At 27.7% G+C, this 26,245-nt stretch overlaps 1 protein-coding gene across 1 annotated transcript in view; it reads right to left on the bottom strand.

Moving 5' to 3' along the window:
• The window catches only part of LOC107444471 (beta-alanine transporter-like), a 293,044-nt gene that overhangs the window by 118,631 nt on the left and 148,168 nt on the right, over window positions 1-26,245 (bottom strand). The window contains exons 2-4 of the mRNA XM_071179361.2: window positions 22,589-22,692; window positions 15,378-15,532; window positions 8,047-8,215 (exon numbers count right to left, since the gene is read on the bottom strand). Of these exons, the coding sequence (XP_071035462.2) occupies window positions 8,047-8,215; window positions 15,378-15,532; window positions 22,589-22,692 (428 nt within the window). The remainder of the gene's footprint in view (window positions 1-8,046; window positions 8,216-15,377; window positions 15,533-22,588; window positions 22,693-26,245) is intronic.

The raw sequence follows: 26,245 nt of genomic DNA, 5'->3' as shown, positions 1-26,245 counted from the left end.
TTTATATTTAGAAAATGTCTAAAGACGTAAATATAAAGAAGTTACTGTGACTTTATAGATTAATTTTTATGAGTAATTCTTTTGTTTCAAAAAGGGAATTTCTTTTAGTGAAGGAAGATTTGTTTGCTTTTGAATGGTAAAATATCTTCCACAATAATTCCCCAGTTGTAATTTAAAAAAATAAATAAATAAATAAACATTTTTAGGTTGTGTCATGATTAGGACTGGGCGATATTAGAAATTATATATCGTGATATATCGTCAGTTTTGCATCGCGATATAGCGATGTATCGCGATATAGTATTTTTGAATTTCATTTACTTTAAGGCACAGAAAGTCAGATTTCTATCAAGACTTCATACGCATATTGATTTAAATCAATTTATAAATTTGAAAATATATATGTTTTACTAAAGAAAGATATTAAATAAATTGACTAAGATGTACAAATCTTACTTAAAATATTTATTGAAAAAATGTGTGTAGATACAGAATGAAATATTTGCACTTTATCGTTTATAAGGTATAAGCAGTCTTAATTTAAGTTAACCCCTAAAACACCCTTAATGAAAAAAAATATTGTTATTAAACAAAAGCTGATTTTAAAATTTCAAAATATATTTTAATTAAAATAAAAGTTAGATTGACTAAAAGCCGAAGTTTAAAATTAAAAATGTTCGAATTTTAAACTAAAAAGTAAACATAAAATTTGTAATAATTTCTTAAAATTTTCGTTCTCTGAAAGATTTCTCAGTTTAAAAATAAAAAGGGAATTTTATAAAGATATCTAGCTGAAATTATTGAAAGAAAATTTAAAAAATTAAAAAAAAAGTTTGTTAAGAAATTCATTATACACTTAAAACAAAGTGTTAAAAATATTTTTTTTTTTTAAAAAAAGAAACTTTTTTTAACAAATCAATATTTGCTTGTACTATTATGCTTAAATAATTACAGAATTATTAAGTTCGATCGTAATGTTCAAATTCTTAATGAAGAAGTAAACACAAGTTTTGTTATATTTTCTAAAAATGATCACGCAAATAACAAAAGATTTCTTAGTTTAGAAATAAAAAAATAAATAAAAGTGAAATTTATCAATATATTTACCTAACAGCAAAGGAACAAAATTTAAAAAATAAGTTCGTTAAAAAATTATTTGTATGCTTAAAACAAAGAGCTAAATAAATTTAAGAAAAAAAAATGCTTCTTAAACACTATTTTTATTATTATTTCATATAAATAATTAAATTAAATTAAATAATGACCGAATTATGAACGAAAAACAAAGTAAGGCAAAGTTTCTTAATTAAATTCTTAAAAATAAAAAAAGAATTGTGATATTCGGTAATATATTTAGCTAATTAACTAATAATATAAAACGAAAATTAAAAAAAAATAATGATTTTACTCTCTAATAAAACGAAGTAGTAATTGATAAAAAAAAAAAAAGAAATGAATAAAATTCGCAAACTTTTCAAATTCTTTTGAACAAATAAAGTTTATTGACTTATGTCCAAAAAATAAGTTTTGTTTTAACTTTATTTCTAAAAATGAAAACTCAAGATTTATAAATTTAAAATCAGTAATAGAAGCCCATTAAATTATTAGAAGTTTTAACCGAAAGGTTTTTAATAAATTAAAAGAAAGTAAAAAAATAACCTAACAAATTTATTTACTTTGTAATTTAATTCCTTATGGGTGCCTTAAATTAGATTTCCGATAATTTTCACATTTAAAAATATAAAAAAAGTTTTGTCAGAAAATAAATAAAAAACTTACCTAATTAATGAAGAAACTTTTCTTTATAAATTCTTTTCAATAATAGATTGCGTTCAGAACAAGGTTACGACGGCGATCACGAAGTTAATCCCATTGAAAATAATCTACAAGAAACGATTTCAAATCGCGAAGGTGCGAAAACGAACATGTGATATAACGATATAAGGTCTCAAAAGTGATTCTGATTCTACCGCTCATCAGTCAAGGCCGTCTCAACATAACGAAACAATATCGTCTTCCACAGCGCGAGTTGGCATCGGAACGTAAGAGAAAGTCCTTGCGTGTATCGCTATATCGCTATATCGTTATATCGTCTTCTTCGACGGCTTAAATCAGATTTCTGATGCATCGCTTGGAATGAAAGTTGCTGTATCGGTTTGCCGATATAGGAGTTAAATCGATATGTCGCGATATATCGATTTATAGCCCAGTCCTAGTCATGATCTCAATGGGAATGCAACTAAACACAAATGCTGTTTGAAATCTAAAAAGTTATGAGTCTGGATAGCCTGGTTGGTAGGGCACTTGGCCCATGTCATAACATGTCTTATATAACAGTGAATTGGAATTGTATTTTTGTAGTGGTAGATACACTACATTACTCCTCCGCCAGAATTTTATCTAATAGAATTCGATGAACGGTTACCACTAGTTGATTCATTGCTGTTTTGTGAGAAGCCGGGAGAGCTGTATTAGGATCACCGTATTTTTGAGTGCTGATTGTGAGAGCTGTATTGCGTTCACGGGGCTGCCTTTAGCAGTCTAGTGTATACGTTGTAAGTTGTGTGTGATCGAGACTGAGAAGCAGCAGCGTGAGTAGGACAATGTCGCAGTCGCAAGTCAACTGTTCAATGTGAACCATCCATCGAAGTAGGCGCGTTCAATTCGCAGTGGGAGTTTCTGCTCAGGTAGGCGTGTTCACATCACGTCTGAAGGTCACCAATGTGGGAGTGTATTTATCGACCATGTCAACCATCATCTATGAAAATTTACCCTACCATAGAATAGAGTTAACATGTCTTATATACCAGTGAATTGGAATTGTATTTTTGTAGTGGTAGATACACTACACTCGTGTAACTTATAAAAACCAAATCGAAAAATACCTTATAATTAAAGAGAATAAAAAGAGCAAAGAAAACCGACTTTTGTTGATAAAATGCATCTCTACCCTGATTTAGTTATGAAGTCTCTTTAAAATTGAAAATTAGCACTTAATTACTATTGAACTTGCATTACTAAAGATAATTTTAAAAAAACCCAGTTTGTTTAGATGAATTATTCACTCTTAAGCTTTCAGTACTCGCCCAATTTATAGTTCAGTTAGTGTTAGTTTTCATTCAGAAATTTGTATTTATGTACATTTAAGCTTCCAAACTTGTGACTGCCTGCTTGATTTAGAACAGGGTTTCTTAACCTGTGGTTCATGAACCCCTAAGGGGTCCATGAGTCATATTTTGGGGGTCCGCTAACTACTCCTAATTTTTAAAACGTTTGGAGGCCTACCCATTGCTTGTAAAGAGATCTATGGCAGCTATAATTCCGTTTGCTACGGTGTATGTTTGCAAAGCGGGATTTTCCACACTCATGACAATAAAAACAAAACATCGAAATCTATCTAATGTTCAACTTGTCCCCCAATTCAATTTGTTAATTAAGGAAAAGCAGCAGCAACCTTAACATTAAAAACTTTAATTATAAAAATTTTTTAATCTATTAAAATAATAAAATTAAGTGATTTCTAATTATGGATGTCTTTTTGCAATTATTTTTTTCACAGGGGGGTGGTCCGTGACCTCTTAAAAATTTTTAAAAGGGGTTCATTATATAAAAAGGTTAAGAAACACTGATTTAGAAGTTTTCAGTTTTTTTGTTGCCAGTACAAAAAAAAAGAAAAATTCAAAATGTTTTACTTTGTATTTTTCATTTCTTTTTTTAAAAAAATTAATAATAAAAACACATTATGTATATTATGTTACAAATTCTTATACCAAAATGTCACAGAAAAAGAACATTTCTAATGTAGAGTATTTTAAGCATACTTTTAGTTCAAACAAATTTAGAATATAATATTTTAATGTACAATTTTTAACGATGGTTAACCAATCAAACAAAAACTAAATCAAAATTTAATGAGTTTGAAAAGGATTTTCTAAAATAAGGTATTACTATAGATAATTATTTTTGCTGCAGAATAATGTAATTTTTCATTCAAACTTCAGAACAATTAAACTTAGTTCTTAGGAAACTAAACGTTTCTTAAGACCTAAATGATGCAAAGACGTAATTATTTATCTTAATTACTCTACCTGTTCAAGTCAGAACAAATTTTTTTTTAAAATTTGATAAAATAAAATGAAGTGGTCGAGTGTAAAATAACAAGCAATTGCTTTTCTTTATTTTTAAGAAATCTTGAACATACATAATTAATTTAATCCTAATGAACATAGGTATAAAAATAAAATAGAATAAGAGAAATATTTTTTATTATTTAACTGTACTGAAAAATAGAGGGTATTTTTTCTTATTAGTAGCTTATTAAAACATAATCTTACAAATATCATCATTTAAATGTTTTGAAAAATATTAGGTATTTTTTTCTAATTAATAGCTTAATAAAATATAATTTTACAAATATTTTATCATTTAATTGTTTCGAAATAAAGTTTTTTTATTAATATAATATTAAAGCAGAGTCTTACAGATATATTTACCATTTAGATGCATTGAAAAATAGAAAATATTTTCTTATTCATAACATTTTAAAGCAGAATCGTACGTTGTTTTTCTCATTTAGTTGTTTTAGGAAATAGAAGATATATTTTCTTATTGATATCTTATTGAAAATAATATTTTTTGTTATTTAAATGTTTATTGAAATATAAAGTTTCTTATTAATATCGTATTAAAACAGGATCTTGCAAGTATGTTTATCATTTTACTGTTTTAAAAAAACAGGAAGTGGTTTTTTTTCCTGATTAGTAGCTTATAGTACGCTTCTGTGTCCGAACGAGTTCATCACGAGTTTTCTTTCTTCATAAATATTGACTGGTATACATAATGTTTTTCTTATAAATTGACATTCCGCTTTTAATATGATTTAAGTTTTAAATGAATTCCGCATTACAGAAAATTATATAAAAAAAATCGTAAACTGTCTCTTTTTTTTTTGTTGTTTTGCATGCTTTTAATTTAGCATGTTTTGAAATGAACTAGTTCTTTTTAAGTGCTTTCAAAAATGTTTCTTTACTTTTTTGAGAATTTTAAAACAAACTGTTGCTCATTTTCTTAATATTAAATATTTTTTAAGCGAGTTTGAAGTTCTAAAGTAATATAAAAATTTCAAAAACTGTCCTATTTTTTGTTAATGATACGATTACTCGAAACTTAGCATATTTTGGTAAAAGAGTTCTTAAATTGTAAATGTAAAAAGTTATAAAAAAAATCACAATTTGTCTTAATATATTTTGGACAGATATTCTTATAACTATTTCTTGTCGTACGCGAGTTTTTTTTTAAAACAAATTGGAGTTCATTTTTTAATATAAAGTTTGAAATGAATTTTGCGTTTCAATAAATTATAATAAATTTGTAAAATGTCCTGTCTTATGTTGGAGATATTGAATTGTAACTTAGAAGCTATATCTACACATATATCAACCCTATGCCAACGTGTGACAAATAAAAGAAGCAAACTTTGGGTTGGTTTAAATGGAAAAATACGAAAAATGAGAGCAAAAAAATCTTTTTTTTTTTTTAATTCATCGCATTGAAATAGTTACTAAGTGCACGTAAGCTAGTTGTTGATTCAATTGCCATTTTGAGCTTGATCATCCGGGGTTTTAGACAAAGAATTTAAAGTGTTTTTATCGCGGATCTTTGTCGTTTTTTGGAGTGTAAATTGCTAGGAAAAAGAATTGAGAACAAAAATAAAATATAATGGAAACTCCGTGTTTCTTGACAAGAAGAAATCTTCTTAGTGATTTCAAGACAAAATCTTATTCGTTTAAAATCCATTGGGAAATTTACGCCAAAGTTTCGTGATAGGAAAAAAACTATTTTTATTTCGATACAAAAAGTCACAAGTTTAAAATTATTTCAAATAAAAATTAATTGGCTTGCTTCAAGAATTATATCTTAAAGTATTGTTTTTTTTAAAAAAAATACTTATTAAAATCTGAAAAATGGGCATAATTTAAATAAATTTTACTCAGAAAGGTGTTAAACTAATTCAAATATGAAAGGAAATTTTTCTTGTATAGAAATAATTTTATATAATCAAATACTTTTTAAACTGCATTTTATTTGCGAAAATACCCAACGGAAAATTGTTTCGACGCTATTAAAATTAGAAATTTAATTCTGAAACAGACATAGTAGTATGAATAATATGAAAAAAGTATCTAAAATTCCAATATTTTGTTTTTCTTTAATTGCTTATTTATTTCTGCAATATTTAATTTTCTCTCTATATTGAATTTGGTATATTTTTGATATCGTGTTTATTTCATTACTTCGAAATATTAGATTATTTCTACAGAAATTATTTTACTTTCTTTAAAAATTCAAACAGTTTAATAAATTTGTCTATGAATAGAATTTATAATATTTCTACATGCTTTTCCGTTTCGTTTAAGCACGTTACTTTTTCTACGGAAGTTATTGAAGTATTTCTGCGAAAGTCAGAATTTATTTTTTTTCTACACAAAATTTAGTTCATTTCAATAGGAATTATTGCACCTCTTACGGATTTCATTAAGAGTTTTTTTTTTTTCAAAACTTATACTATTTTTATGGATTGTTTATTATTTATACAAGATTGAATTTAAGAATTCAATAAGAAAGTTTCTAAAGTTAGTTTCTGAAGAATTAAATTAATTTTCGAGAAAGAATAAATTAATTATTTATGCAGAATTTAATTTACTATTTTTGAAAAAATTATTTTATTATTTCTAGTTTTATTCTATTGTTCCTGCGGATATTATTTTCCTGCAGATGTTTATTTTATTCGACTGAATTTTTTCCAGTTTCCTCAGAATTTCTCTAAAATTTTCGACCGAATTTGTTATGCTATCTTAGTAAAACTTATTTTGCTACTTAACAGAATTTTTTACATTACTTCTACTGATTTTATAAATTTCTGCAGAGTTTGATAAAATACGTTCTTACATTTCATGAAGTTAAGATTGCGGTGAAACACAGTATCAAAAAGAGAACGAGCCCATTACGAAAATTTAAAGTATTTTGAGGTTTATTTGAAGTTTTGTTGAGGTGTTAAAGTTGATTTCAGGTTTTACTGAAGCTGACCACAAAAACCTTAAAAATCAACCTCCACCAAGATTTATAATAAAGATGTATGAAGTTTGTTTTATTCTCTCTGAAGGTTGTTTTGAAATTGATAGAAATATCTACCTTACAGCAACCAGCTCAGAGAGGATATTTTTGAGGTGTACATTTTATTTTTTCTACACTTTAAATGAGTATATTTTAGCTCCGAATATTTTCAAATAAAACTATGGAAGTATTTAATGGGGTGTGAAAATTTCTTAATTACACTTGAGATCGGTTTGATATTGATAGTATTCCAACCAAATATATTTAATTGTACACTTAAAAAGGTTGTTTTAATGATGAAAAATGCAAAATTGTTTATTAATAGCTTCTGAAGTGTGAAATAAAATACCTTTGAAACAGAAATAACTTTAAATGTTTAAATAAAACAAACAAACAAACAAGAGGTTCATATCCGCCAGGTACACCGAGTTGGAACGTGTGAAAAGTATAAAAAAATGCACACGAGATTATATTTTTCAACAAAATTAACCACATCAATATACTTCAAATTCAGCCTCATTTACACCCCAAAATCAACCTCAAAAACTTTGCGAGTAGTGAATCACGCAGTTTGCCTATTCTAAATGTATGTAGATGATCTTCCAGGAATCTGAAAAAATCTGTTGCTAGCTAATTGCCATCCAAGGAAACCATAAGCTAACAGTTCATCTGTTCCGTCAATAAAACACACTTTCCGGTGGGTGAGATGTCACTCTTCTCTTAGTAACATTCTGGATGAGTAACGCGGTTCGAGTCCCTACAGGTATTCAATATACTCCTCTTTCAGAATACGATTGAGTTTATCAGCATGCATAAATTGATTTTGGGTATGCCAGTTTTTAAGTTGAATTAAAAATAAACATATTAAACACAGCGTAAGGATAATCTAATGCAAAAATTATTTCAAACTGAGCAAAAAGTTATGAAACTTACCAACAGTACATAAAGAATACCATAAAAGGAATAGAGCTCGCCAATGCCAAGTTTGACCAGTCTCCAACAAAGAGCACTACTCCTGCTAACAGAGCCATTCCAAGACTACGTGAAGCTGCACACAAAAGGCTGACTTTTGGATGTAACTTCCAACCGCTTAATTCGTGGGCTGAAAAATATTTATATTGTTACTAGAAGTATGAGGAATGTTTGAAAGAAAAAATGTTAACTAGAAGGCTTTGCCTTTTGCTCGCTGAAGCTCCCCCCCCCCCCCGAAACTGCTTTGAAGTTCTCTTTGCAGATCACCGAAGTCAACCATCACTGGCTGCGGTCAGTGTGCGGGTGGGTGAACCACTTGGATCAGTCATCGTAGGGACCGAGAATGTGCGGTATTGGTCCTCGTTAAACTGTGCTACCGTAAAGTGCTCGACTTCGCGTGCAGGTCGTTGGGCTACCGAAGCGGGGATGCCATCCCCTCTGCAGAGGATCAAAATTGTGATGGCATGTCTTCGGATCATCCTCAGGGATGCTTTCCAGACCGTCGCCAATAGTCCATTGTGCAGCTCTAGTGGGACGTAAATGAAACTACAACAACTCTTTGAAAGTCGAGCTTGCTCACTATCTCGTAGAAAAGAGAAGGCCTCAGCACGGGTTACCATAAACAAGAAAATGTATCCTTTAGAAGTCCAAACGTAATGGCATCTTTCGTATTTATCATCCACTTCGCAATTTATACTCGCGTCTGCGCAGTTCATATTAGGTCGGACTGCTAAATTAAGTCTTCTGCGTGCTGAAGCCTTCTTTCTTCTAGGAGGTGTTGGCTTACTTCTCTCGCTCATTGGTTACGTTACTTCTGTTAAGCTTTATCGATATTTTTGAAGAATTAAAGTTTAGTACTTTCTTTTCACTAAACTTTTCCGTGTACAATATTCTAATTATGTATTAAAGACATCATTATTTTTTGGTTGGAATTTTCTTTGGATAAACGAATTTTAAAATCATGTCCAAAAATTTTTCACATTGCTTAAAAAGTTCTCAAAATTTGGCGAAATTCTCAAAAAATAAAATTAAAATATAGGGGTTCAAACTTTGGACCGCCCTCCAGACCAAGCTTTTAGGACCATTTTTCCCAAATTGCGGTTGCTTCTAATATATTGGGGTCAGAACTCATCATCCGCTGGAAAAAAATTGTTAACACAGAAAGTAAGTTTTTGTGTTTGATTTCTGATTTCGCTCAATGTACGTAAAAATCCGATCATTAGATCAAAAGTTATTCAGGATATTTCGTTTATTTTTTTACGTACTCGACATACACAATAACTGCAGAAGAAAGCAGCTTGATTGTGGTAAATTTTAAATATTAGTTGCATTAAATATTAGCAACAGCATTATACCAGATGATACTGAATACATTTAATCTTCATTTTGATGGTATGAATTACTAAATATGCGTGTTTTTATTAATTTAATTACGTTAAAGTTTCGAGAACTTACTTTTTGTGCACGTTCAGTACTTATTTTTTCAGTACTTATACACGTATGTTCAATACTTGATTTTTCCATCCCGTACTAAAAGCTGATATTCAGCTAGTAATAAATTAAAGTACAAAGTTTTATTTATCATTGTAAATTAAGACCCGGATTTTTGACTCCAAACAATGAAACGCTTTTATTATATTTTTTGGTGTTATTTTTAAAAAAATAAGGGTGATAAATGAGCGTACGTGCAGAATATGACAATTACATCAGACTGAGCCGTAATGGCTCAGGGGATAGTGTTTGCCTTCCAAATAGGTGATCCGGCTTCGAATCCCAGCGATACGAATTCTTCATTCGGTTTGCGCCGATCACAGTGCTGGCACAAAATATTCTCAGTGGTAGATAAATCATGGGTTCGAGTCCCTTTGCCGTCAGGCTAACCATGGGTCGTTTTATGGTTTTCCTCTCCATGTAACGCAAATGAGAGTTAGTTCCATCAAAAAGTCCTCCACGATGGCAAATTTCTCCCAATACTTAATCCAAGAGTTCCCTTGTCTTCTGGATTGGGTTCAAAATTACAAGGCTAAGGAGTTGAACATCAGAAGTAGTAAACCCGAAAAATTAGGTCGGCTGTAAAATGATGGTTATAAATAAAATTACATCAGGCTGAAAATTATGCATTTTAATGATGAACTTTAACTAAAGAAACATAGGTTTTCTGCAGAAAAATATATTGCTGACTTCATTTATATAGTTTTGTCTATTCTCCTAAAGATAAGTCTTTTCAAGTTCTCAATCTCAACATAGGATTATAAAGAGTTTATTACAAGGTACGAAACATCAATCGAAACCAAAAGCCCTATTCCTCGAATAAGATGCCTGTGGGAAATTTACTTAAAAAACACTTCAAATGAAATTGTTTTCGTTTCTGTAAGTAATTTACTGTGACATTTTAGGATACAAAGTTTCTTAACTTCTGCTTGTAAACATAGCACGTATGAGAAGAAAACAATATGATTGTATTGAAAAACTACACGCCGAGAAAATTTCTACTAACTTTTCGTTTTCTGCGACAGATTTCACTTATCGTGGACGTAAAAAATAAAAACAAAGTTGTTCGCGAGATAATCTGAGAGGTTCACGAATTAATGCACGAGTCTGGGAATTGGTTTACTATTTTTGACTGGGTGTAACACCAGAAAAATGTTAACTAAGCACTGTTGCTTTTGCATGTATTTGCATTATATGACCATTTATTTATTTGCAGTGTTCGATTTAATATTTTAGTTTTCTTTCACGTTTTGTTCAATTTCTTCATATACGTGGTCTTTTAAATCTTTTTTTTTTTTAATTTGAGAGGGAAAGTTTAAGGTGTCGTATAGTCGTATAAATGTCATGAAATTTAGACAACAAGTATTTCACGATATTACACGTATCGCTAGTTCAAATAAATTGCATTTATTTAAGCATGGTGTTTCATAAATATTAATACAGGCTTTAAGAGTAAGTAGGGTACGTCAAGAACATGGAACCACGATTGGAAATGTCATAGTACGCTGCTAGGGGTACTTATTTTCTATGGGCAGTTCCTGTTCTGTATTCAGACCAAACGTTTCGTTAAAATAAATTATTTTAATTCTTTTTCTTAAATTATATTTAATGTTTTTCGAATAATTATAATTGAACATTTTAAAATAAGCTGGTCAGAAAGAAGTGGCTGTTTTATCATTGTTGATTGATTTGAAGATTGATTTATAGAGCTCGGCAATTTGTGTACCAAATAAGTAAATTTGTTAGAACAGCTTCTTCTGAGTAAATTTAAATGAATAGTTCGATAATAATTATCAGAAAACGCAAAATTAAGCGAATTTAGATAAATAAAAGTATTGGTTCAATTGCCGTGAATAGGCAATCTATAAAAAGTAAACGCCTCTAGAGCCGTACTATGACATCTCTGATCAAGAGTTACTATACGTTTCTCCGTCATTTTGTTCTGCAGTTCTTTGCCAATCTCATGAGCCGGGGGAGGCTCAGAGGATAAAGCTCTCGTCTCCCAGTGAGGTGACCAGAGTTTAAATTCCAGCGATTGCTGGCAGATACGAATACGGCCGATACGAAGAGTGTTTATCTTGCTGTTTTAACATTATGTTCAAGAAACTGGCCTAGTAAAAAGGTTATCAAGACTGTCTGTATAATAGAAAAGGTATAAAAGTGGTAGTAAAATCAATTTCTTTTCAGCAAAGAGCAAATGTCCGAGATGATCAAGACTTATTGACAGTTATTTTTCAACGATGCGGTCTTGTATGAATTATAAATTTTATTATGCCCTTAATAGTCAGGGTTTTTATTTCTCACGAAAACAAGCTAGATATGAAACGATTTTACTACCACTTTTACACGTTTTCTGCTATACAAACAGCCCAGTATGAGTTGTGCTGTGAATGCGGTTATTTCATTAAGAGATATCCTAACAACTACAGAGAACCAGGAGTGTACTATCCTACTTCATAAACATTCAATAAAAAACTTCAGACTGATAGAATGCAGGCTTGTAATTTCAAATCTTTGCTTAAAACTTGAAATATTATACAAAGAACAATTAATACATTGTATTATTACAAAGAATTAATCGAAAAAAAAGAAGTATTTTGTTACAACTATTGAAATTCACTTAACATGTAAACATTTTTGATTGTAAATTCCTCCGTATGACCTGAAAGGCTGCAAGCGGAAATGGATTATCGATAAAATGACAAAAAAAAAAAAAAAAACGAGATACTGGAGTGCGCTGGCATTTGTAGTTGGCGCACATCTTAATATTTAATTAGTAAATATTGTAATTTTATATTCAAATCTTTGTTTAAAACTTGAAATACTATACAAAGAACAATTAATACATTATATTATTACAAAGAATTAATTGAAAAAAAAGTATTTTGTTACAGCTATTGGAATTCATTTAACTTATAAAAATTTTTGATTGTAAATTCCTCCGTATGACCTGAAGGGCTGCAAGTGGAAATGGATTATCGATAAAATGACAAAAAAACGAGATACTGGAGTGGGCTGGCATTTGTAGTTGGCGCGCATCATAATATTTAATTAGTAAATATTGTAATTTTATATTCAAATATTCGTTTACGCGGCTGAACTTTTAAGTTCTAGTCAATGAATTTACTTACGATATGTTAAGGCTGCTTCTCAAAGTCTCTGTCGTCACATGAAATAGATCATTTTGCAAAGTCTATGCTATTTTCATAATTGCTATGAATTTGCAAGTCTATCTGTTGCCAGCGCCATCTAAATTAATTCTGAAACTAAAATGTCAATAGGAGGAAAAGCTACAATTTTTATGAAAACGAAAAGCGTTTCTATTCTAATGTTTCAACGTATGAAAAAGTTGCCCACATACTTTATTGTCTGGGCACATAAAAAAATTGTAAATTATTCATTGATTTTGATAATTTTTGAGAAAGTATCACTATATCGGTGATTTTTTTTTTTTAAAAAAAGTTCAATAACTTTTGAAATCTTTACATTGTCCGTTCTAATGCCCAGATTATACTTTACAGAGAGATAATAAATATAGTTTATAGCAGGGTTCGTTGATTTAAATCAGCTTGATTTAAATCACGATTTAAATCAACAAATTTTTTTTATCTATATATATATATATATATTGATTTTAAAAGTTAAAAAACAGTGTTTTAAATTTTTGATACTTTTATTATTTTCTTTTCTTAGTATTAAAACTTAATTTAAATAAATTGCTGCATTAATTAATTTTATTAATGCAGCACACACCAAGAAAGTAACGAAATTACTTTCTTGGTGTGTGTTAAATTCCAACACATTTGAAATTACATTTTTAAAAATCTTTTGATTCTTGAGATTGAAAGTACAGATTAAAGTAAACATTTAATGCTGTCTTAATATAGACTTGCATAGCTGTAGAAAGTAATTAATAAACATGATTTTTTTAAAAAAAATAATACAAATAATGCTAATTAAAATTCTACCTTTTGAATGAAAAAGCGCGAATTAAAATCTACATATTTTATTGGTGGAAAATGTATATTTCTGAAGCTTGAGGTTATATTAAAAAGAAATTACCCTAATATGCCAAAAACAAAAAAAGGAAAAAAAAGGGCTGATGAATTCAGATGTTTTTTTCCTAATATAGTGTCATTCTTCCCTTTCATCCTTTTAAACTCTTTCAAAGTCTATTTGATGCAGTAGGGTTATTAACTGGTATTTTTTCTCATAATATGCTTACAGTATCTTTGACATTATCTGATTTTCTATAAAGAAATTTTGTGAGAAATAAAATTCCAATGAGTACATAGATTTTCTATTTTTTTTAAAGCTTAACTTATCTATTTTGATATAGAATTAAAATTGAATATTTTAATATAAAAATACATACATTAAATATTATTTATTTTTTGATGAAGGATTACATTTATAAGCAGTCTGCTACATTTATTTTGTCATTTTAAAAATCAAGAGAAAAAAAAAGAAATCACAATTTTAAATTAAAGTTATGGTTAGCTAACTGAAACTTTATTTTAATAGTTAAAGTGCAGGGGTCTGCCCAAGCCAAATTTACCACCGTTTAACGGTACCTTTTTACAAATTCAACTTTAGGAAAAATGATAGAATAATCACACAAAATACTTTTTCTTAAAATTTTATTTTTATATATAATTTTTAATTTCCACAAAATAGGTACCTCTCAGAAAAACCCAGACAGACCCCTGAAGTATTCTTTAAATTCTCTATTTCATCTAAGTCTTTAAATTTTAATCAAGCATTTGTTTCATAATGGTTGTTATGCATTCAAAGCCATGTATTATAATGAAAAATTATTTTAGTTAGAGCTTCTAAAATATTGTTACAATATAGTTTTAATATTAAGTTAATTTAATTACACATTTATAATTTTTTTTAATCAGAAATTAAAGTTCTTACAGTGTATTTGAATAAAAATCAATAAAATCTGATTTTAAATCAAAAAAATCCGATTTAAATAAAAAAAATCTGATTCTTTTGATTTTTTTAAAAAAAATCAAAAAAATCACGAACCCTGGTTTACAGTGTAAGGCACTTAAAACTCTTTATTTTCCTTGGCGTAAGAGTTTAGAAAAATACAGTTTAATATCATAAAAATGACAACAAATTTGTAAAAAAAAGAAAAATAATCATTGAGTCATTATGCGATTTTTTAAACACATATACCAACGATTTTTTAATCAAATTCACGATTTTCTTTTGTAGCTTTACTCGAGGATTTAATTATATTAATATGCAAAGAGGCTAAATTTCTCATAAATGTAAATTTATTTATTAAACTGTATTTAGACACTATAATTAAGAGGATCTTCAGCTTCATCTTAATAATTTTATGTACTGAACCTAGGAATTTAAATTCAGTTTCAATGAAATGGGCGGCCCGGTACCATTTGATCAACGGGCTGGTACCGGTCCGCGGACCGGGGGTTGGGAGACACTGGTTTAAAAAAAAAGAGCACCTATTCGAGAGCTCGCAGCATTTAAATTTTTCTCTAATTTCAATAAGGGCGGTAATGAAGTTTTAATCTTCAGCTTTTTTAATTTAATTCACTTCATTTTCAACTAATGTTTATAAAAAAAAGCGCCCAAAAAAGTTTTCAACATTCGAAATGCTATAATTTTTCAATAGAACTCAATTCAAACGCCTCGTTTTTACATTAAATCTTCTATAGAACATTTTGCTCGATCGAGACCTCCTAGAAGGGAGAAAACCTCAGCGTTGTTTTGAATGCTTTAGTGTTTATTGAAAATTGTATCGATACCTGAATAAAACATCTTACCAAGAGATGATGGGGCGATGAGGACACCAGGTACAGTTAGTCCTACTAAGCACCTGAAAATGGCAAAACTGACAAAGTTTGGCGAGAAAGCAGTCGCTACACCACCTGCGCTCTGCATAAAAAGGGCACTGAAGAAAAGAGCTCGTTTTCCAAATCTAGAATAAAAAAACAACATAAAATGAAAACTTGGTAACACGCAGAGAAAATTTATATTTTAGACCATTATTGATAAAAATTTGAAAGTATAGTAAAAACTGAAATATTTAGAATCTGTGTATCAGTTGAAAGAGAATAGAATATAGAATACAATAGAAAATAGAATACAAGCCGATATGAAATTTTCTTTTCAATGGGAAATACGTGGTTAACATGCTGAATTCGGGATTTTTTTAACACCTTTAATGCCTCAACAGATTAAGCTCTAAATTTTGTTTTAGATGTTTATGAGATATAAACTAAGCTCTTCGATAAACTAGTTCTTCAGGAACAACGTTTAAATTATACAATTAAGAGAGTAATTTTCTTTGTAATAATATAAATTTCATTAATAACGTTTAAAAATCTCCCCATAAGCATACAAAAATGTATTACATGAGTTAACTTGGGTTTTTTCCATATCAAATACTCGTTATAACGTGGTAATGATCCTGCTGCTTTACCATAATTTTCACATATTTGGAAATTATACATATATATATATATATTTTGACTTTCTATACTTGGCGTAAATCTAATGTTTTACTTTTAACTCAATATTTATCTCTTTAATGCTTCATTGATCACTTGTATCAATATCTGTAGAATTAAATTATCTGTTTTTTTTTCTATCCCGGCCGTTTTTCCTTTTGATGAAGGTGTACCAATGTGATAGAAGACAAACAAATCGCTTGATAGTGATAATTAGTGGAGTTAATGTTAAAAAATGCAACTGTGATTACAATTTTTTAAAAAATAAATTATAAATTTAATATTGTAATAGTTGGAATATTTAAATTAAAGTACAAGGGATAGTTGAAAAAAATATTTTATTCCTAAACAATGTCACTCATATATTGCCTGTTCTGTATTAACATAAAGGAAATTTTCTAGAAATTTTATTTAACAATCTTATTAATAAAAATAATGAGGAAACAAATATATTCTTTAACAACTCAACTAATTCGATACACAAAATAAAAGTAAAGAAGAAAATAAAACTTTGAAATAAAATCTTCTGTGTATACTAACTTTTTTAGTAAAATAATAATATGGAAATAGTTAAATGAAAGTAATGAGTAATTATATTAGCTTCAATAAAAAAGTTAAAAATGCAGAAATAAAATCACATCTCTAACATTTACTAAATATAATTTAAATTAGGAAATATACATTTTTGAAGAAATTCTTCAGGAAATAAAATTTAGCAGGATGGCAATGTCATAGTAAAATGTTTATTCCTAAAAGATTTGCATATAGTATTTCTAAAATTTATAAATCATAATTAAATTAGGAGATATAAAATTTAAAGTAATTATTTCGAAAACAAAGCTTAAAAGGATGACGTATTGATAAAAAGATTATCAATAAAAGTTTAAACATGATTATTATATTAAAAAAACCATAAGATAAACGTCTTGTATGCTCTCATTCCTTTTTAATTTTAGTCATTTTTTATCTTAGAATCCTTTTTTGTCAACAAGGAACACACATTAGTTGTTCAAAGTTAATATTTAGGCAAGGGCAAAAGAAGAATCTAAATCTTTTGATTAATAAGTAAAGAAAATTGTATTAAAAAATGTGATTGTCAGAATAAAAACTTGGTTTTATTTTCAACAATCACCTTTCACTCTATTTACTCTGGTCATCAAACAGGATTTCAATTTTCAATCCTGAATTCTTTTATCATGACATAGCAGATTTCATTTTTTCGCATAATTTTTTGCGTATTTTTCATTAAATTGTTTAATATCCGATGACTAAATATATTAATTGTATTTTTGACGCGAATTCTAGAAATATATTGATACTAATTTCATTTTCGACATAAGTTTTTTAGAAACATTAATTGCATTTTTAACATGAATTTTTGAAATATATTAGTGTTATTAGCATTTTTGAAACGGATTTTAGAAATATTGTATTGTTATTAATTTTGCATTTTTGACAAATGTTTTAGAAATATATTGATATCAATTATATTTTAAACAAGAATTTTAAAAAGATATTAACTGCATTTTTGATAAGTTTTTTAAATATATATAATAAGAAGAGTGTGATTAAAGAAAACTGTACACAAACGTATATTGAAGGAAGAAAAAAAAAGAGTTAAAGAAAAAATATTTTTAACAATAAAGAAGACAGAAATAACTGGTTTTCTCCGAGAGTAATTTTGTTTTTTTCCATCTAAAGACTTTAGTGTTTTTACGCAGGTAACTTCAAACTTAAGCCGCATAATCATTATATATTTTTACAGCTGATATAGCAAAACTTGCGTGTAAAGAAGTTCCAATGATTCTAAGCAGTAGTTGGCGACATTTTGAATATGAAAAGCAGAATTTGCGGCATATTTTACTTTCGAAAAGGTAGAAATACTGTTCAAGCAAGAAAGGAACTATCGAATGTGTATAGAGAAGACGTATTGGCAGTGTTAAAAAGCAGACAGTATTCACGCGTCGTCTTCGCATGTGCTGCTATGGCGACCGCAGCTGTTTTATAGTTTTTTAGAATTCTTTTTTCATTAGGTTCTTTATCCATTGATATTTTTGGCGAGTTTACTCTTGAATTGTGCTACCTGAGAGATCCTATAAATATCACTGAAATTGTCAATAAAGAGAATCTCATCTCTTGAACGATGTTTTTCTTGTTTAATAAGAATCAACATGTCTTGCGCACCATGCCAATGACAAAACTGGTTGGCAAAATTTCGATCCGGCAATTTGTTGAAAATTTCTCCCGTTCTGCAAGGCTGATGAAGACACAATATTGGAGTTAATTGGAGTTCCTCATATTGGTTTCCAATATTGGAGTTCCTCATGTTCTTAAAAAATTTTTTTATGTTAAGTTGATTTATATGATTTGCTTCTCAAATGGTAAGAAAATTATTCTTTTTTTAAAGCCCATCATCACTGGGAATGGGCGACAAATGGGTTGTCTACAATAGTGGTACTCATTTTGTTTTCGGCTGTGGAACCCAAAATGATCAGCATTCTTTGGGTAGAACCCCGACTTTATAAATGAAGTTTCTTAAGGTAATTGTGAACGTTATTTCCTATGGAAGACTATTTTTACAATATTCAGTTAGAGGAATGAAGATTTTTCATTGTATTATGATTAATATTCTTTAATTAAGTTTTAATGTTTTGCAGTTAAATTTTCAATCTTTGTGCTATATCTACTCTAGTAATATTTTTTTGCGTATATACGTAACTGAAAATAAATAAAATTTAACGAATTATTGCTTAATTTGAAATGAAAGCTTAAAATAACTGCTATAAACGTTGAAAATGATTATTAGGGAAACATATCGTTGTTTTTTTTTAATGCTGATTTGAAAAGCGTGATAGGAAATACTAATGCAATATTTTGATACATGCTTCTTTATATAATTTGATCTTTATATTGTTTTGAGAAATATTATATATTCTTTTACAAAATATAATTTTTTTTCGATGGCATTTTACTTGAAATAATTTAAAAAAAAATGAATTAGGAATCGTAGGTCGGATCTAAATGCACATAGAAAGTAAAGTTAGGGTTAAAGTTGAGAGCCGCTAGTCTACAACAACGTTCCAATTTCTATCATAACTCTAAATTCTTTAGGGGATAAAAACTATTTTAAATGAGAAGATCGAAAATGACTCGATCAGTTTTTTGCAAACAAATGACAAACATTTTATAGATATGAAAATATGCTACTGTCAAAAAAAAAAAAAAGCTAAAAGTTATTTGAGAATGGACACTATATAATTAAAACATTTCTTAGGTAATATATATATATATATATATATATATATATATATATATATATATATATATATATATATATATATATATATATATATATATATATATATATATATATATATATATATATATATATATAAAAAATAAATTAAACAATGCGTGTCCTTAGAAAACTTAGATAATGCATTGGTTACAGCTAGAGTATATAATTAAAAAGAAAAAAGTTTTATTAAATAAAAGAATTATTTAGGTGTGTAACAAAAAACAAAATTTTTTGTACCACTCATAAAAAGAATTTCTAATTCTACAATATTAAAAAAGAATTACTATCAGAAAAATGAATCTCAGAAAGAAAAAAAGAACTATTTGAGTTTCTAATTAATCAAAGATAACTACGTGACTTTACAGTTAATGAAATAAATTTTTCCAAAAAAACAAACTGAGAATCATTCTATTTCTTAATCTTATCATTTTGATCTAGGCATGATTTGTACTGGATGAGTGCTTGTTAAATCAGTTTTAATTGTAAGAAGACCGATTTGTTTCATTAAATTAGTGCAACGGAACAATTTTCCCTTTCAATGATTAGTTTATCGTAATATTTGAAACAAATTGATAGAATTACGCTGTGTAAATAATAAGTCAAGTTTAATTAAAGAAATGCATAAAGGAATCTTATTCTTTTACGAAAAGAATGGTTTTGTTAAGCTTTCTTTCTTTCATAAAAACAATAGTTTTTAATGATTTTTTTATCGTTAAAGAATAAAGCAAATGCAACACAGATGCAAGAAGTATTGCTGATTTTTTTTCTGATGTAATTAAATTTCTGGTCACGTTTTCAAGAACTGATATAATTTTAAGTATTAATTTGAAAAGCCTTATTTAATTCCCAACGACGGATTTTCAAGAGCTATATTCTTTCTTTACGTTGATATCTATACGCATTCTTTACGTAATAAAGAGTATGACGGGATAAAATTAAAAGAAATTTCCATGAAGTGAGTATGTTTAGCAATTTGATAATATTTTTTATTTTAGGATTCGAGTTAAATTATTGCTCTTTAATTTAAAGAACGACTATATGTTGATATTTTAAAAATTACGGTTAATACTAGAAGTTTATTATATTTAAATAACAATCGGTATCAGAAGCGGAGATTTGTAAGTTAAATATAATGAAATTAAGTGGATTCTAGTGTAATATGGCAGAAATTTTTTTAATGTAATGTGGACAAGTAATACAGAATATAAATGTCAGTTGAATTCCAAAAAATGAAATACAAAACAATTTTACATTTCTTTGATTAATATGCATAACAAATCAAATGCATTAGCGAAATGTATAAAGGAGTCTTCTTTCCATAAAAATAATGATTTGGTTAAGCTTTCTTATTTCATGATAATGATGGACTCTTTATATATATATATATATATATATATATGAATATATATATATATATATGAATATATATATATATATATATATATATATATATATATATATATATATATATATATATATATATATATATATATATATATATATATATATATATATATATATATATATATATATATATATATATATATATATATATATATATATATATATATAATATAAATTTTTATTAAAGAGCAAAGTAAATGCAGCACAAATGTAAAAAAATATTACTGATTTTTTTAAAAAAAAGTGCTATTTCTGATATAATTAAATTTCCTTTCAAGTTTTCAAGTACTGAGATAATTTTAAGTATGAATTTGAAAAGATTTCTTTTTCACTTTATTTTCCAAAGCGATATTATCCCTTTATTCATAATTTAGAACCGTGGTCTTTTTGATCTCCGCACGAAGTCCTGACTTTTTTTTTAGTCACAAGATGTTGACTATATTGAATTAAAAGAAATTTAATTCCAATGAAGTAAGTGGGCATGCAAAATTTGTGAAAATATTTTCAACTATAAACTTTTTGTTAAAGTATTGATAAAACTTGAGGAATCACTATAATATTTTGAAAATTAAGAAATAGCTAAATAGTTAAATTTCTAAACAATCAACAGTAATAATAGGCGTCTGAACGTAAAATGCTAAAATATACATCGTACTGATTAGTGGAATTAAGCAGGAGTCTAATGTGACTGAATATATTAATGGAATGTTGCTTTAATGAAATGTTAATTTAATTGAATATTACTTTGATGGATACTTTAATTGAATACTTCTTTAATGGAATGCTTCTTTAATGGAATGTTACTTTGATGGATACTTTAATGGATACTTTAATGGAATACTTCTTTAATTGAATACTTCTTTCATGGAATGCTTCTTTAATGGAATGTTACTTTAATTGCTTCTTTAGTGGAATGTTACTTTAAATGATACTTTAATGAAATGTTACTTTAATGGATACTTTAATGGAATGTTATTTTGACGAAATGTGTACATGTAGGGCAAAAAATAAATATTTGAATTCTCAAAAATAGGAACTAAGGAAGATCTGTTATACGTTTATATAAATAAGCTTATATTAATAAACTGAAAATATATATAATAAACTAAGGCTTAAATTGATATTAATAAGCTAAGCAAATTGAATGTGCAGTGTAAATAAGCATACAGGATTTTCAATTTTTCCACAAAAAGCATGTTTTAATTAAGCTTTTCTGTTTTATTATGTTCATTAAATGCAGAACAGATGTAAAATATATTACTGATTTTAAAAAAAAAATTACTTCTTCATATAATTAAGTTTTCCGGTCACATTATGTAAGAATTGAGACGCTTTTAGAGTACTAATTTAAAAAGTATTTTTTATTCATTTAATTTCTATCTATGGAGAACCATATTCAATCTTTATTCATATCTAGGAACAACCGTCTTTTTGATCTTCATAGGAAGTCATACTTTATGCAATCATGAGTAAGGTTTTGAAATAATTAAATTAAAACAACTTCTTTGTTTCCAAACGAAATCTTAATAATTTCCTACAAATAATAAAATGTTTGCTATCACATGGTTTGCTTAAAAATACTGCTTTAATTTAAACCGTTAATTCAAGTCTAACATAAAAAAGCAGAAAATATTTGTTATTTCATTGTTAAAGAAACATCGAAATTTTAAGGAAGTAAAGAACGTGGGTTCAAATACATTAAATAAAATATACTATTTTGTAAATATATAGCTTATTAAACATTGAATATAGTGTTTTTACTAATTTATTATAATTTATGAATAAGCTACAGAATAGTTACAGCTATCAAAATTTAACTTACTTCTTTGCAATAAGCAGACAAAAACACTGTCCAATAAAATTTGAAGCATTAAATGCTGTCAGAAGTATAACAGGAAACCATCGTCTGGAACATACAAGATCCCACTAGAATAAAATAAATAAAAAAATGATTTTCACGGAATTAGTATCAACAAAAAATGAAGCGATAAGAAAGTATATTTGAATTATGCGGTATTTCTAAACACTTCCAGTAAAAAATATTTGCGCAGAAATTTTTTTTACACTGTAAAACTGTTTTTATGTATCTTTAGAACAAAAATGGTGGCAACTAATTTCGATCCCAAAGTGGTGCTCCTAAAAGTGTTCTACTACACCAAGAATGCTCTTGTACATTACTTGATGTTTAGCAAGTTTTTTGAATTCAGTAGCACTAACATTTATAATTACCATCTTTAAGATAAGATACATGAGGTAAGATACATAACATACGATTATTTATCATACATATAAGAGTCAATAAAATAATTATTAAGGTACCTACACTATAAAGAAAGAATTATTAATTTGGAATGTATATGTATTTGTTACTGTGCATGACCGCGATATCAAAAGAATGTCTACTTTTACTGGTGAGTGTCTCACATAGTCGCTTTGGTGAATGTCAGAAATATTTGCCACATCCGGTTTGATATTAATTTATTCGTTGATATCATTATAATTATTCGATATTTTAATATCTGCTGAGGATTGATTGGGAGAAACATCAGTGTTCGGAGTACCTGTTAATTGCATACTGGGAAGTGGCACTTGGCCTTAAAAAAACATTGATGTAGGGCATACCGGGCAAAGGCACTGAATCTTAAAAAACATCAGTGTAGGGTATATCGGGCAAATGTGTACAGAGCAGTGGCACGTAACTAGACCTAGTATATATTTCGGACACTTACCAAATCGACTATGTGAGTTACAACATTCACTGGTGGAAGTCAACAATCACCAATTTCGATCATTCACCGTAACATTTTCACTGATTCCAAAAATAAAATTAGTCTGTAAATCAAACAGACGCGCAGCATAAAGAGAATATAGTGACGAATTCGAAATATAGGCTTACCAGAGCGGAAGTGGAATCTCTTAGTTCACAGAGAGTTAATAATTAAAATGTAATTATTCTAAGTACATAGCAAAAAAAATATATGTATATTTTCTTATATTTTGGTTGGCAGCGTCGAGGGCTTTCACTAACTCACGTTAACTTGTATTCAAATGAATAGCTGCCAACTTAGACTGCCGTTGAGAAATAATTTTTATTAAAAATTATAAATTAGTGGTAGCAACATAAGCGTTTTGGTGTATTAAATTTTGAAATTTAAAGCATCAACAAAAATTTATAAATTACCACGACGAATAAATAACTTTAAAAAAATATGTAGATAAGATTTATTGGTTGGCTAATTATGCTTATAGATCTCTCAATAGTTATGCTTTTAGAAATTTCTTCCAAACTTAATTGTTTTACTACCACTTTGTAAAATCTTTTTCAACGACCGTAGAAGTTGGCAGGTGTGTAAATGTAAACAATCTAAAGATTATATTCCAAGCTCTACAACAGCGGTGTTTTCGGAAGTTAAAATAATTCTCGTTGATTATATTTCCTGTACATAAATTGTTTCATAAGGGATTTAAAAATTATTCATGTAATCTTAATTTTCAATTTTATCTAAGTTCCAAATGCGATAAAATCGTAAATTTGGTGAATAAAATTGCGTTTCGGTGAAAGTATTGGCGAATGAATTTTCCTGCTGAAAAAAAAATTATATATTTAACTGAAACCTCAGAATGACGTCAAAATGAATTTTTGTAAACAAATCAGTATTTTTTTTATTCGATTACAGTAATTTTCGGTAGATGCGCCACATAACCTATTAATATTCGATCAGAATAATATAAGCCTGAAGCAAACTACAGTAAAATAGTTTCCTAAGGAAAAAAATTAATCATAAAAAAATCGTTAAGATTTGCAATTGGCAAAGACTTTCGAAAATTGATGATTACTTTTGATATTTGGCTAATTTACTGGTTAATAATTTTAAATCCCTAGCGCGGGCGGGCCCTGGATAGTATTAATGAAGACAAAAATTTCTTTTTAAAAGCATTGCAACTTGATTTCCCCTTTTTGTACTTGTTATTTACTTCATTCCGTTTCTAGATAATTTCACTAAATTTTAAACTTAATCAAAATCTTCATTTTCTTTTACTTCATTGCAAGAAAATGATGTACGGAAAAAATAAAAACATACCTTAAACTTGATTCAACCTTTTTTAATCTTATGTTAGGTGACTTGTTCCCCCACTTTTTCTGTGTATTTTTTTTACAAATGTTGTGTTTGAAAATACAAAAAAAAAAGAAAGAAAATCATAAAATTGATGTATATTCGTACCTATCGAAACGATGTTTTAAGAAATACTAATATTATCTATTTTACTGACATTCAAAAATTTTGAAATATTAACGACAAACAATACTTCAAAGATTAGTTTAGCTTTTTAGAATTTTCCTTTAATGTCCTCTTTTCTTGAATATCTTTGAAATTTTTTTCTGTTTTTTCCTTTTAAAGCTGAGTATTTATTCAGAAACTTCAAAAAAAAATGCAAAATAATTCTTTGATTTATTGAGTTTATAGTCACAAGAAGAATTTTTTAAGCAATAACATTTCTGCTCGAGTCTGCTTTTTCCCCATAAAAGTCCAATTTAAATCTAAAATTTCAAATGAATGCCAAATCTCCAATATGAACTGTACTGTAAGAATCCTCCTAGTATGCGAGTTGAAACATCCAAAATAGCGTTATTAAAAGTGACATTTTTATGCCAATAATAACGGAGTTTAGAATCATATTTTAAAGTTGCCAGTTTCCAATAATCATCTATCTAAACGCAAACGATTTCCGTCTGTAAAATTTTATCACTTTAAGGACACATCTCCGAATGTTTGACAGACTGACTTAAATTATTGAAAATTTTCAAATAAGCAATTTTTTAAGTAACATTCTGATTTCGACAGTTTTATATTTTTATTAACTTCGGAGATTGGAAGAAGAAACATATTTTATGCTAATTCTTTCAGACAATTTTCAAGACATTCTCTTTTTAACTTAAGAATGCTACGTTATTAAAGCGTATTATATGTAAATATTTTTTTTCTATTTTTATATCTTTTGTTCCAGATGTTTTTTTTTTAAAAAAAAATAAAATCTTCCTATATATGTACATTATTTTAAATAGAAATTAGACTTAGAAACACTTTTTTTGTGAAATTGAAATGTGTCGCTTATGTTTAAACAGTATTCAAGCGCAGAACATGGGTCAATGAAACATATGTTAAACTACTTTCATCCTGCTAATGTGTGTTAGAACTTGCTCAAAACTGTGTTTTAATCAAATTTTAAAATTACTAAATATTTTTATTACGTAATTTTATCGAATTTTGCAATGATTTATATTACTTAAAACAAGTAACTGCTTTTTTTTAAATAAACAATTCAAACACTTTAAAAATATAATTTTTACTTTTTTTCATTTTTACCATTTTGCACTTTAAAAATATCATTTTTAAATAATTTAAAGAAAAAGATTCTCCATGTAATAAGAGTAGATGAACTGTTTATGAATGAAATGTTAATAAATATTCACGGTTTT

Source organism: Parasteatoda tepidariorum, chromosome 1 (genome assembly GCF_982258835.1).
Source record: "Parasteatoda tepidariorum strain Cologne lab strain chromosome 1, Ptep-v5.0, whole genome shotgun sequence".
NCBI classification, from domain to species: domain Eukaryota; kingdom Metazoa; phylum Arthropoda; class Arachnida; order Araneae; family Theridiidae; genus Parasteatoda; species Parasteatoda tepidariorum.
Note: the sequence above shows the minus strand (reverse complement) of the source record. Positions and strands in the feature narration are given on the sequence as shown.